At 43.8% G+C, this 13,364-nt stretch overlaps 1 protein-coding gene across 1 annotated transcript; it reads left to right on the top strand.

The window, feature by feature from the left end:
- The first annotated feature begins 6,230 nt into the window (after positions 1-6,230).
- LOC142776753 (uncharacterized) lies at positions 6,231-13,015 on the top strand. Its single transcript, XM_075881012.1, has 4 exons — positions 6,231-6,757; positions 6,931-7,064; positions 8,013-8,138; positions 9,566-13,015. The coding sequence occupies exons 1-4, from the start codon at positions 6,667-6,669 to the stop codon at positions 9,701-9,703; spliced, it is 489 nt and encodes a 162-aa protein (XP_075737127.1). The 5' UTR covers positions 6,231-6,666; the 3' UTR covers positions 9,704-13,015.
- The last annotated feature ends 349 nt before the right edge of the window (positions 13,016-13,364 follow it).

Below are 13,364 nucleotides of genomic sequence, written 5' to 3'. Positions count from 1 at the left end.
AACGATGCCTGGGGAATGGCTCGCGCTCCCAGCGGAGTTGGCCTGCCTTCAGTTTTGAGCAAGCGCCGCGCGGTGGCGCTCGCGACCGAGACTATTATGACAGGGGGCTTAGGCAGGGGTGCCTCCTGTCACCCTTATTATTCATGATGTACCTACAAGGACTAGAGGCAAAATTAGAGGGAAGTGTACTGGGCTTCAACCTCTCTTTAGTCAAACAAGGAAAACTTATTGATCAGGCACTACCAGCATTAATGTACGCAGATGATATAGTGCTAATGGCCAACAACAAGGAAGATTTGCAGAGATTGATGGACATCTGCGGTAATGAGGGAGATAGGTTAGATTTTAGATTCAGTAAGAGAAAATCAGCAGTCATGATTTTCAATGACAACGAAGGTAGTGAGCTTAAAATACAGGAGGTCACGCTAGAGATAACCGATAAATACAATTATCTGGGCGTATGGATAATCAATGGGACCGAGTACCTGAGGGAACACGAAATATACGTGACGACTAAAGGTAACAGGAATGCGGCAGTGATGAAAAATAGGGCACTGTGGAATTACAATAGGTATGATGTTGTGAGAGGAATATGGAAAGGGGTCATGGTTCCTGGGCTGACGTTCGGCAATGTGGTCTTGTGCATGAGATCAGAAGTTCAAGCAAGATTAGAAATTAAGCAACGTGGAATAGGTGGGCTTGCTTTAGGAGCTCACGGGAATACACCAAATCAGGGAGTACAAGGTGATATGGGATGGACATCATTTGAGGGCAGGGAAGCTAGCAGCAAGATAAAATTTGAGAAGCGATTGAGAGAAATGGGGGAAGAGCGTTGGGCTAGGAAGGTTTTCAGCTACTTGTACATGAGGAATGTCGATACAAAATGGAGGAAGCGAACCAGGAAGTTGACTGGTAAATACTTAGAAAACAGCAGGTGGCCAAACCAAAAAGAACTATCGGTTAAGAAGAAAGTAAAGGAAACGGAGACTGACATGTGGAGAATGGGCATGATTAAGAAGTCCGCACTAGAGATCTATCGAACTTTCAAGCAGGAAATTGCCAAGGAAAGGATCTATGGTAATACTAGGAAGTTCTCTACTGTTTGAGGCCAGGACGGGAGTACTACGAACCAAGACATATCGGGCCAAATACGAAGGGGTAGACACAGTATGCAGTGCGTGTGGAGAGGAAGAAGAAACTGCCGAACACTTGATAATGTTCTGTAAAGGGCTTCACCCTATAGTTCAGGATGATGGCGCAGAGTTTTTCAAAGCACTCGGGTTTAGGGACCGGGAGGGCAAAATAAACTTTAAGCGGGTAGACCTAACTAGAAGGAGGTTATCTGATTGGTGGCTAAAGTCAAGGCACGAGTGAAAATTAAACTCTTCACTGCAAAGTACGAATCCTCAAACTCACTTTTTAAGGAAAAAAAAATATATAAATTTTGGTTCATCAGGTATTACGGCTTGGTGGCGCTAGCCACCACCCGATCTAAAGGGTACAGCCATATCCATCCATCCATCCATTACTGTGCATAATACTGTGACTATTATTGTGCGGTCTTGTGCATAAGATCAGAAGTTCAAGCAAGATTAGAAATTAAGCAACGTGGAATAGGTAGGCTTGCTTTAGGAGCTCACGGGAATACACCAAATCAGGGAGTACAAGGTGATATGGGATGGACATCATTTGAGGGCAGGGAAGCTAGCAGCAAGATAAAATTTGAGAAGCGATTGAGAGAAATGAAGGAGGAGCGTTGGGCTAGGACGGTTTTCAGCTACTTGTACATGAAGAATGTCGATACAAAATGGAGGAAGCGAACCAGGAAGTTGACTGGTACATACTTAGAAAACAGCAGGTGGCCAAACCAAAAAACTATCGGTTAAGAAGAAAGTGAAGGAAACGGAGACTGACATGTGAAAATGGGCATGATTAAGAAGTCCGCACTAGAGATCTATCGAACTTTTAAGCAGGAAATAGCCAAGGAAAGGATCTATGATAATACTCGGGGTAGTTCTCTACTATTTGAGGCAAGGACGGGAGTACTGCGAACCAAGACATATCGGGCCAAATACGAAGGGGTAGACACAGTATGCAGTGCGTGTGGGGAGGAAGAAGAAAATGCCGAACACTTGATAATGTTCTGTAAAGGGCTTCACCCTATAGTTCAGGATGATGGCGCAGAGTTTTTCAAAGCACTGGGTTTAGGGACCGGGAGGGCAAAATAGACTTTAAGCAAGTAGACTTAACTACAAGGAGGTTATCTGATTGGTGGCTAAAGTCAAGGCACGAGTGAAAATTAAACTCTTTACTGCAAAGTACAAATCCTCAAACTCACTTTTTTAGGAAAAATAAATAAATATAGTTTTGGGTTCATTAAGTATTATGGCTTGGTGGCGCAAGCCACCACCCGATCTAAAGGGTACAGCCATATCCATCCATCCATCCATCTATCCTTTCATCCATCCATCCATCCATTATTCTCCTTTCTAGTGTCACGCAGTCAGGCTTTGTGTGTGTGTGGGGGGGGGGGGGGGTTTCGGAGGGTGTGTGCTTGAGTTGAGTATTCCTGATAAGCATCCTGATAAGAATCCTATAACAGTGACATCAGTGGTCTACAGGCTGGCGATGCAGATTATAAAGGGAAGACTGCAGGCAGGGATAGAGGATGAGGGGGTGCTGGGGGAACTGCAGAATGGGTTTCGGAAACACAGGAGGTTGGAAGAAAATGTGTTCTCACTGATGCAGTGCATCGAAATAGCAGAAAAGGAGCACAGGCCCCTGTGGCTAGCTTTTTTGGATATCAAGCGAGCCTACGATAGCGTGGATCAAGAGGAATTGTGGGGAGTACTGAACACACTAGGCGTGGAACATGTAGTCACTAATTTTTTAAAGGATATCTATAAAGGTAACAAGGTAGTTATAAAGTGGGAAAAACAGGTATCCAAGCCTGCAGAGGTAAAACGGGGGCTTAGACAGGGGTGTCCCCTGTCACCTTTATTATTCATTATGTACCTACAAGGATTAGAGGCCAAATTAGAGGGAAGTGGACTGGGCTTCAACCTCTCTTTAGTCAAACAAGGAAAACTTATTGATAAGGAAGGCACAACCAGCATTAATGTACGCAGATGATATAGTGCTAATGGCCAACAACAAGGAAGATTTGCAGAGATTGATGGACATCTGTGCTAATGAGGGAGATAGGTTAGATTTTAGATTCAGTAAGAGAAAATCAGCAGTCATGATTTTCAATGACAACGAAGGTAGTGAGCTTAAAATACAGGAGGTCACGCTAGAGATAACAGATAAATACAATTATCTGGGCGTATGGATAATCAATGGGACCGAGTACCTGAGGGAACACGAAATATACGTGACGACTAAAGGTAACAGGAATGCGGCAGTGATGAAAAATAGGGCACTGTGGAATTACAATAGGTATGATGTTGTGAGAGGAATATGGAAAGGGGTCATGGTACCTGGGCTGACGTTCGGCAATGCGGTCTTGTGCATGAGATCAGAAGTTCAAGCAAGATTAGAAATTAAGCAACGTGGAATAGGTGGGCTTGCTTTAGGAGCTCACGGGAATACACCAAATAAGGGAGTTCAAGGTGATATGGGATGGACATCATTTGAGGGCAGGGAAGCTAGAAGCAAGATAAAATTTGAGAAGCGATTGAGAGAAATGGGGGAGAAGCGTTGGGCTAGGAAGGTTTTCAGCTACTTGTACATGAACAATGTCGATAAAAAATGGAGGAAGTGAACCAGGAAATTGACTGGTAAATACTTAGAAAACAGCAGGTGGCCAAACCAAAAAGAACTATCGGTTAAGAAGAAAGTGAAAGAAACGGAGACTGACATGTGGAGAATGGGCATGATTAAGAAGTCCGCACTAGAGATCTATCGAACTTTTAAGCAGGAAATTGCCAAGGAAGGGATCTATGATAATACTCAGGGTAGTTCTCTACTGTTTGAGGTCAGGACGGGAGTATTGCGAACCAAGACATATCGGGCCAAATACAAAGGGGTAGACACGGTATGCAGTGCATGCAGAGAGGAGGAGGAAACTTCCGAACACTTGATAATGTTCTGTAAAGGGCTTCACTCTATAGTTCAGGGTGATGGCGCAGAGTTTTTCAAAGCAGTGGGGTTTAGAGACAGGGAGGGCAAAATAGGCTTTAAGCGGGTAGAAGTAACTAGGAGGAGGTTATCTGATTGGTGGCTAAAATCAAGGCACGAGTGAAGATGAAACTCTTCACTGCAAAGTACAAATCCTCAAACTCACTTTTTAACGGAAAAGAAATAAATCTAGTTTTTGGTTCATTAAGTATTACGGCTTGGTGGCGCTAGCCACTGCCCTATCTAAAGGGTACAGCCACGGAGGAAGGATTTTCCTCCGTGGGGTACAGCCATATCCATTCATCCATCGTTCACTGACCGTGGGAATGATGGGTAGTACACACATTTGCCTAGTTTTCGTACTTGCGGGCGGCGAATCGTACTTGCGGCTTCGTTTACTGCTTTGTTTCGATTTTGTTTTGAAAGAAATATTCAACCCTTTTAAACTTCGTGACCTAATTTGAAAAGGTAAAAAAAAAATAGGGTGGTGAAACGCAACGCTGAACATTTCCCGATTTTTTTTTTCATGAAAAAACAGCTTCAAGCCACACGAACACACACGGAGTCAAAAGCAGGCAGAAGTACGAAGTTTAGACAAATGTGTGTACTACCCATCATTCGGATTTATTCCCATGCTCGGTGAAGCGCTGTGTGTTGCAGCTCCCATAGACACTAGTGCCAGAGTTCCCTTTAGTAAGTATTGGGCAAGGTTCCTTTTGGCGTTGTATAAGTGATTGCCAGACTGGAAGGATGGTTGTTGCCAGACTGTTGCTAAATTTGGCTGAAAAATTTTCTTCTGTAGTTGTGGCTTCTTCGTAAGAGTTTGGTGCTATCCGCGATGCATTTCTTGGTTGAAAATTTTTCTCCTGTAGTTGTGGCTTCTCCGTAAGAATTTGGTGCTATCCGCGGTGCATTTCTTGGTTGAAAATTTTTTTCTTGTAGTTGTGGCTTCTCCGTATGAGTTTGGTGCTATCCGCGGTGCATTTCGCGAGTGCATGTGCGACGCTGGCCATTTTAATTAACAAAATGAACCAAGCCTAGCAGAAGTCGCGCGTGGTGCTGCCGTGCAATTAAGAAGTCGTTTTAATTCCGTTTTAATTAACGGAATGAACCGCGCATTACAGAATTCGTTTTATTGCGTTAGCTGCGCCGCGCTCGACTTCTGCTAGGCGCGGTTTATCCCGTTAATTAAATTGGCCTCCTAATTGCACGGCAGCCCCACGCTCGACTTCTGCTAGGCTTGGTTCATTTCGTAAATAAAACGAATTCTGTGATGCGCGGTTCATTCCGTTAATTAAAACAGAATTAAAACGACCTCTTAATTGCATGGCAGCACCACGCTCGACTTCTGCTAGGCTCGGTTCATTTCGTAAATAAAACGAATTCTGTGATGCGCGGTTCATTCCGTCAATTAAAACGGAATTAAAACAGCCTCCTAATTGCACGGCAGTGCCACGCTCGACTTCTGCTAGGCTCGGTTAATTTCTTAAATAAAACGAATTCTGTGATGCGCGGTTGATTCCGTTAATTAAAACGGAATTAAAACGTCCTCTTAATTGCACAGCAGCGCCGCGCTCGACTTCTGCTAGGCGCGGTTTATCTCGTTAAATAAATTGGCCTCCTAATTGCACGGCAGCCCCACGCTCGACTTCTGCTAGGCTCGGTTCATTTCGTAAATAAAACGAATTCTGTGATGCGCGGTTCATTCCGTTAGTTAAAACGGAATTAAAACGGCCTCTTAATTGCACGGCAGCACCACGCTCGACTTCTGCTAGGCTCGGTTCATTCCGTTAATAAAAACGGCCAGCGTCGCTCATGCACTCGTGAAATGCACCGCGGATAGCACAAAACTCTTACGAAGAAGCCACAACTACAGGAAAAAAATTTTCAGCCAAGAAATGCACCGCGGATAGCACCAAACTCCTACGGAGAAGTCACAACTACAGAAGAAAAATTTTCAGCCAAGAAATGCACCGCGGATAGCACCAAACTCTTACAAAAAAGCCACAACTACAAAAAAAACTTTTCTGCCAAATTTAGCGACAGTCTGGCAACAAAAAGCCCAAAGTCTGGCAACAAATTTATGCAACGCCAAAAGGAACCTTGCCGTATTGTAAGAAACTCTATGCCTCCGCCGTGTCCGCCGGAGAGTGAGCCCACTGCCCCCTTCCAGTACACTGTAACCTAGGTACATTCTAGCCACTGTAACCAATGGGAGAGGTGCTTTGCAGTACGTTCCACACAACGTTGGTTCCACATGGGTCTCTTTTGCGCATGCATGGCCGTCGCCTAGCAACGGAGACGCGCTTTGCGAGCGTAGCCGAGCCGAATGGTGTTGGCCGAGCGCAGTCATCTCGGGCGTGTAATAGCGCGATAGCGCCGCTTGGCCGCTGTGACTACGCTGAGCACTTGTTGAGAGCAGATTCCGTGCCACTTTTCCTGCGGCACGGGGCTCTATGGAGCCTGCAGTGGTGACAGCACCTGAAGAAGATGTATTAAGGAGGCACCTACGGGACTTGAAGAAGTGTGGAAACACGTGGACCGGCTATGCTGACTGCAGAGAGGCATACGAAGAGCTTAAGAAAACTCGCCGCTGTCAATGTGTGCTTCCAGACTGAGCACTCCGTGAAGCCAAAAGGTATGTTCATCGCAAATACGTAGCGCGTACGTGCCGCCTCAGGATGGTGCGTGATGGATGGATGGATGGATTGTCAAACTTTCTTATTAAGAGTCCTGAGAGATGCGACTAGCGCACAGTGGGCTCCTCCCACGTTGGGACGGATGATGTAAAGATTTATTTTATCTGTGCAGGCAGGCTGCTGTTCAGCACTCAACGCGGACATGTCATAAATGAAGACATCCCTTTTAAGGTTGTCCAGACCACGGACAGAGGCTGCCTCTTTGGGAGAGACCTGCACAAGGTGCAGAATTCAAGAAATCGACAGGTAACATTCGCACGGACACATCGATTGAGCCGATACGGATAGTTTAATTTGTCACAGGCACTCATATCTTTTTTGCATTGAAGCGTGCAAGTATTGGTACGTCGCACAAAATCCTGCTGATGCGCATTCACAGTGACATACCTTCACGACCACATCACTGTAGGGAAACAAAAGAGCAAACCCACGCTGATCGACATCGTTAACGTTTATTAATTATTTGGCAGATTTTATTTTTATGTAGTTATTATATAGGACATAAAAGTTTCATCTGTTTATCGACCGATTAACGTTTTCATGGCGATCGAGGTACGTATTACCAGATATTAGTAAAGAACGCTTGCCTAAAATGTGACATTCTCTGATACTGGAACCAAGTGAGAAGTATTCTAACAGCTGGACTTCCAGTGCTGTCTGTCATTACTGAATGCACGTAAAATTGTAACAGCGGAGCTCGTACAACTGCTGCAGTTGCAGAGCGACACGAAATCCATAAATGAGTAGCACATGGGGCATCGAATAATGTTCAAGTGAACATCTTCGAAAATAATCTGTCTTTGGCAAAGAAATATCAATGCAGTTTTTTTCTTTTTCGGTAATACACCTGTTCATCAATAAAGCCAGATAAAACAGTAATTACTTAAAGGAGGGTAATATTCAGGTTAAAATGAATAAACGTATAGCCCTATTAGCATTTTTTGTGGTATACACTTTTATGTTTGTTATAAAACTCTGGGGATTTATTTTATGGGGAGGGGACAAGGGAGGGTTAAGCCATAATGATAATTTAAATGTGAGCCAAATACTGTGGCATCTGTACCTAAGTGGAGACGTGGAGTGCTGCTCCTAAGTGAATTTATAATGCCAAAACACAAACTACTTCTTCTAAACCATGTATGATTGCCATTATTTATTGCATACTGATGTTCCATATCTCATTTCATGCAATAGGAGAAGCATGCCGACTGGTCAGCAGCTACCTTCCAGCGAAAAAAGGTGAAGCTACAGGGGACAAAGAAGAAGGGGTGCACTGCAACAATGGATGTGAAACAAGTGGAGTTGCATCCGGAATTCAGGGTAAACAGAAAAACGAACGCATATAGCCTGATATATTACTTGTTGGCTTTAATGAATACTGAAGTTAAAATTGGAGACATCCACAAAGTAGTAGTAGTTTACATAAATTAGTAAAAGCAATCTGTGGTTTGAATCTGCAGCGCTGTGTGTGTGTATGTCTTTTTTTTTTGTCCTTGTGGTTGCATGTTACACCAGTTTCATGGATCAAAACCAACTAGCCCAACAACGCGCCTTGTGGCTTGAAACATGCACCATGATATACATGTTTTTGATAATGCATGTGCATTGCACAGGTAATACTGAATTACACTTTTTGCTCCTCGTTCTGTGCAGAAATGTGTCTTTTATTGATTGTGGCCAAAATGGCTGAATAAAGTCTACGAGTATGAGCACCTTTAAATTTTATGCACACCTGTTTCGATGAGGCATACGTAATTATGAAACTTAGAAAAACAGAGAGCTGAGCTAGTTGGTAAGCATTCATTATAGTGGTAAGTATTCATTATATTATTGATAAGTTTGCAGTGTCCTGACTTTTTTCTTGTGTCCGTGTTTGCACGCCCTGTATTTTTGAAAATGCTCTGTGGACAATTATTCAACCTACAAGTTTTACAGCTTGAACTGTTAACTCTTTTTGAAATCACCGCATGAAATGTTATTTAGTTTGTAAATGTAAGTACTTATCTTATAAATCATTCTTTATGCCGTGAAAATCACTCTATAATCCCAAGAATGCACGTTGAAGTGGGTTTTATCTTTAACTACACTTGTTTTGACGCACTAGGTCTGTGCAAGAGTTACATTTCGCAGCACAATTGCTTGCGCATGTTACTAGGACGGGGGAAGCATTAAGAGTGTTGCACACACATCTTGCAATACTTCTTGACAAACAGGTTTGTTGGTTTCGTGGGCAGTCATCACTTTATAATTCACTCGATTGGTCCGTGAATGTGCAAAATCTTTCTTGTTACTGTTGTTTGGTGTGTTTTACTTGGATCTCTTTATGTATTGATACTGCAATCAATGCTGCAAGGTTTTAGCACTTCATGCTACCTATGAAAGTGTCAGTCGAGCGCCATTGAAAAATTTAACTGCTTTGTGTTTACAGCATTGAAGTGCAGTATTCATGGGTAAAGGATGCATGGCAGCGCATATATTTCTGGCAAATGCAGCTAAAGCTGAAAAAAGGTTGTGTATTTAAAATCATTTTAGTATTATTGTATTGAGGGTATTGTATAATGTCACTGTTATAAAACACAGCTTTGTAATACCTACGTGCTTCAATTGTCATGTCTTCTCTGCTTTCATATGTCAAATGCACCTCTATTTTCTACCACTGAAAGAGGTTCCCATTTTTGAAGCCAATTTTGGGAACAACCTAATTTCTTTTACGCTGTTTATCATTTGCTCTTTTCTTTTATTTTTAGATCAACATCCCACAACCATGTACCAAATGGCAGCACGAAACAGCTTCCAGCATCGCTTCTATGTCTGTATGTCTGACAGGGAAAGCCACTCTAATCATGACATTGATGCTCGCTGAACAGGCTACGCACAGCCAATAAATTCAGAAGTGTCCAAAAAAATTGGTGAGCTTGTACAACAAGGTGTGACATCTGTATAAACTGTTGAGAGCTGCCTAAAACTTTTTGTCCGAGATGTACTGTTCTCAAACAAGCAGTGCCCCCCATCTACTTGCAGAGACTTTTACCCTACGTAGACAGACATAAAAAATCATATTCAGAAGGCACTTCGTAAGGACAGATTTAGTTCACTTGATCAAGAGAATGTGGCAGTGTATCTAGAACAAATGAAAGAGAAAGCACCTGGAACAAGATGTTTTTTCCGAGCCTATCATGCCATGTCTCTGGAAAATGATACTGATGGGCAAAAGGAACCGCAGGCCGAGTTACTTGATTGTGACGCTTTAGAAACTGTGGCACAGGAATGCGAGCAGACACTGCTGCTTTGCATTCAGACTGAGTTCATGACGGAGTTGATACTTAAGTACAGTGATGTTGTCGTATGTCTTGATGCTACATACAAAACAAACAACGGATTATGCACTTCCGCTCTTCCTTATTGTGGTGAAAACTTCAAGTTGCTATGCTGTTGCAGGTGCTTTCATTGTACAATTTGAAACAGCTCTCTGCATCGAAGAGGCACTAAACATCTTTAAGGCCTGGAATCCAACCCTAAGTCCTACGTTTTTGATGGTGGACTATAGCCAGGCAGAGATCAGTGCACTTTCTGTTGCCTTCCCGAAGAGTAGGCCAGTCCTATGTGACTTTCACCGAGAGCAGGCTTGGCACAGGTGGTTTTCGAAAAAAGAAAATGAAGTACAAGATGTTGACGATATTAAGAAAATGCTGAGGCAAGTAGCAGCCAGTACAAACGAGGGGGACTTGACCAAAGCAATTGAAGCTTTGAAGGAGCCACAACAATGGAAGGGAAACGAGAAGCTGCAAGCCTATCTAAGTAGTAAGTGGCTTTCAGTAAAAGAAATGTGGGTGAAAAAGTACAGGTTGGAGCTCCCTTTTGGCACAAACAACGGAACAATAAAAAAACAAGGAGCTAAAGGCATACTTGGCTGGAAACAGTGGTCGCCGTAGCCTGCAAGGGCTTTTGAAAGTCTTAGTTGAAAGCTTTTTTCCCGAAAAAGAGGTGCAGTTCTGGCAAGCAAATCTGAGTTTTTCAACTTCATACCGCCTTTATCATCATGATGTGCCCGATTTCCTCCGTGGGAGGCCCCCTGTTGTAGCTAAGCATATTATGGAGCGGCTGACAAGAGCATCTGATTACAGGTCGGAGGACGTGGAAGTCGGCAGTGAACAAGGAACATTTCGCATTCATTTTGTCACTCAGCGTGGTGGCTTTCATGAAGTTAACTTCAGTAATCCAAGCTGTACATGCTTCGACTTCAAGAAGTCAAAATTGCCATACAAACACTTTGCTGCCATTTTTTTGCTTGTTGATGGGTGGGGCTTTTCACGTCTACCTGTGGAATACAGGGAAGGGCCTAACATGACTGCCCATTCTGTCAGAAGCTGCACATCTGCTGACACAGAAGACCCTGAAGTGCTAGCTGATCCGGTCACTGAAGAGTTTCAGTCTGGTTTGCAGAAAACATCTGAGCAAAGTAGGCGCCACTTCAGATCAAAAATAAGGGCCGAAACCGTTCGTCTGTTCTCTTCTCTACACTACATTCACAGTGACACAGTGTTACAACACTTGTTTGGTGCACTACATGAGGCGAGAATCCTCGCTGAAGAAAATGTTACCACAAGCAGTGGAATCGCTATACGAGGCTTGCCAACAAAAGGGTGCTCAGGATTGGCAGCAAAAAAAAAGAGCACAAGCATCACCAGCAACTGGAGTTGCAGTGAAGAAACTGCAGTTACATAAGGACCATCTGCCTCAGAAGGAGCACTGGGTCTCAAGGGGAAGGGTAGGCCGAAAGGCTGAAGTTATGAGTGAATGTTACAAGTCACCGTTCCGATTTGTAAGCCAGCAGGTAATGTTTGGTGCTTTGGAGCAAGGATACTAAAATAAAAACTGTATTTTCAATATGCACACCCCATAGCTTGTATGTCAATGAACCCTTTCTTTTAGATAGACTGATCCAATAATCTTTGCTCCTATCAGGTTGTGTAATATCTTTTGCTGGTTCATACTGCCGGAGTTTGTTAAAGGCTGCGTGCTGGCAGACTATGGTCCTTTGTATTAGCGAGACACTTTGCATGACATCTTTTTTTTTTCGTCGCACTCTGTTAACAATGTTCTCTTATGGTGCTCTTCTTCACCGTGGTTTAGTGGAGTCTGCCACACATGCTACCAGTGTTTATTTTTAGTTCTTGTTATTAGTTCCTGAAATGATGTTTGTGCACTATTCTTTTATGACTAATATTCATTTCTGTGCCACCAATGTGTATTTACCTTGCGTATAACACTCATTGCTTTCAAGTTTTATTTTTATAGTGTTTGTGCAGTATTGTTTTATGACCCATATTCATTTCTGTACCACCAATGTGTATTTACCTCATGTATGTGACTCATTACTTTTAAATGTTATTTTTATGCTCATTGAACAATTGACATGCATTTGTAATATTGAATATGATGTATATTCTGCCTCTGATGCGTCTCTTGCGGCAGCATTAGTCTTGCTGCTTGGTACAGCAAGCCCTCAAACATCAGACCTTCTTCTGTGTACCGTGTTTATTAGTAAATAATTAAGCACTAACAAAAATAATTTGTATTCTGATTTTGTTGCACCGTGGTCAGCAGTTCACATTTTCTCATTCTTGCATGCCTATTACTACGACAAACAACGCGCGAAACAGCTGAAGTGTTCGTGGATTTCGTAAGAAAACAGGCGAGTTTGTCTTGGGTCTGCCAACGTTCATAAAGTGGTCAGCATGGCTGCTAATGGTGCTTTTTTTCCAAGATATTTTGCTTCTACACGCGTGGCCGTCTTGCATGCTTAGCATTCGGTGCCCATCTACATGCCACGCAGTACATGCGCTATTTAGTGAACCCGCAAACATAGGTGGGCGTACTCACTCGTGAGTTAACTCACTCAGGCTCGGATCGAGCCACCAGTCTGAGTCTGTGTGAGTCCAGGTGAGTGATATTTTGGTGAGTTTGAGTCCGAGCGAGTCCACTTGAAGAAAATTTTTGCGAGTGTGAGTCCGAGTGAGTCCGGCTCAGAAAAATTTTGGTGAGTGTTAGTCTGAGTGAGCTCCACAATTTTTGCCGACCTATGCCTGCAGCCGCCCAAGCATCGCACTGTAGCTGAGACCCAGTATTAGCCCAGCCGGACAGCCATGCGGTAAGCACCGTCATAGAGGTGTGTGCAGGGTTCCCCATCATTCAACGCAGCGCCCCCCCCCCCCCCCCTCTTGGGTGACTTGGGAGTCAATGTATGGGGCAGAATTTGCGCCGAGGGACCACTAGGGGGCGTCAAGATGAGCGGACGCCGACGCATCGGCTCCGCCTTCTGCTATACTTCTTGCTGGTCTGCTGAGTTCAATCTTCCCTAATTTTTCATCAACGTTTTCGCTAAGTTTAGGGGAACACCCGGATGCCAATTTTGGCCCAGGCCACTCCACTTTTCTCCCTTTCCAACCAACGTTTCGCCTTCACTCGCTAAGCCTCGAGTAGGCCTAACACGGCTACGGACCCCTGTGCTGGCGCGTCCCGCCCCTGCGCCGTCATCATGCCCGA

This window comes from Rhipicephalus microplus, chromosome X, assembly GCF_043290135.1.
Source record: "Rhipicephalus microplus isolate Deutch F79 chromosome X, USDA_Rmic, whole genome shotgun sequence".
Lineage (NCBI taxonomy): Eukaryota > Metazoa > Arthropoda > Arachnida > Ixodida > Ixodidae > Rhipicephalus > Rhipicephalus microplus.
Note: the sequence above shows the minus strand (reverse complement) of the source record. Positions and strands in the feature narration are given on the sequence as shown.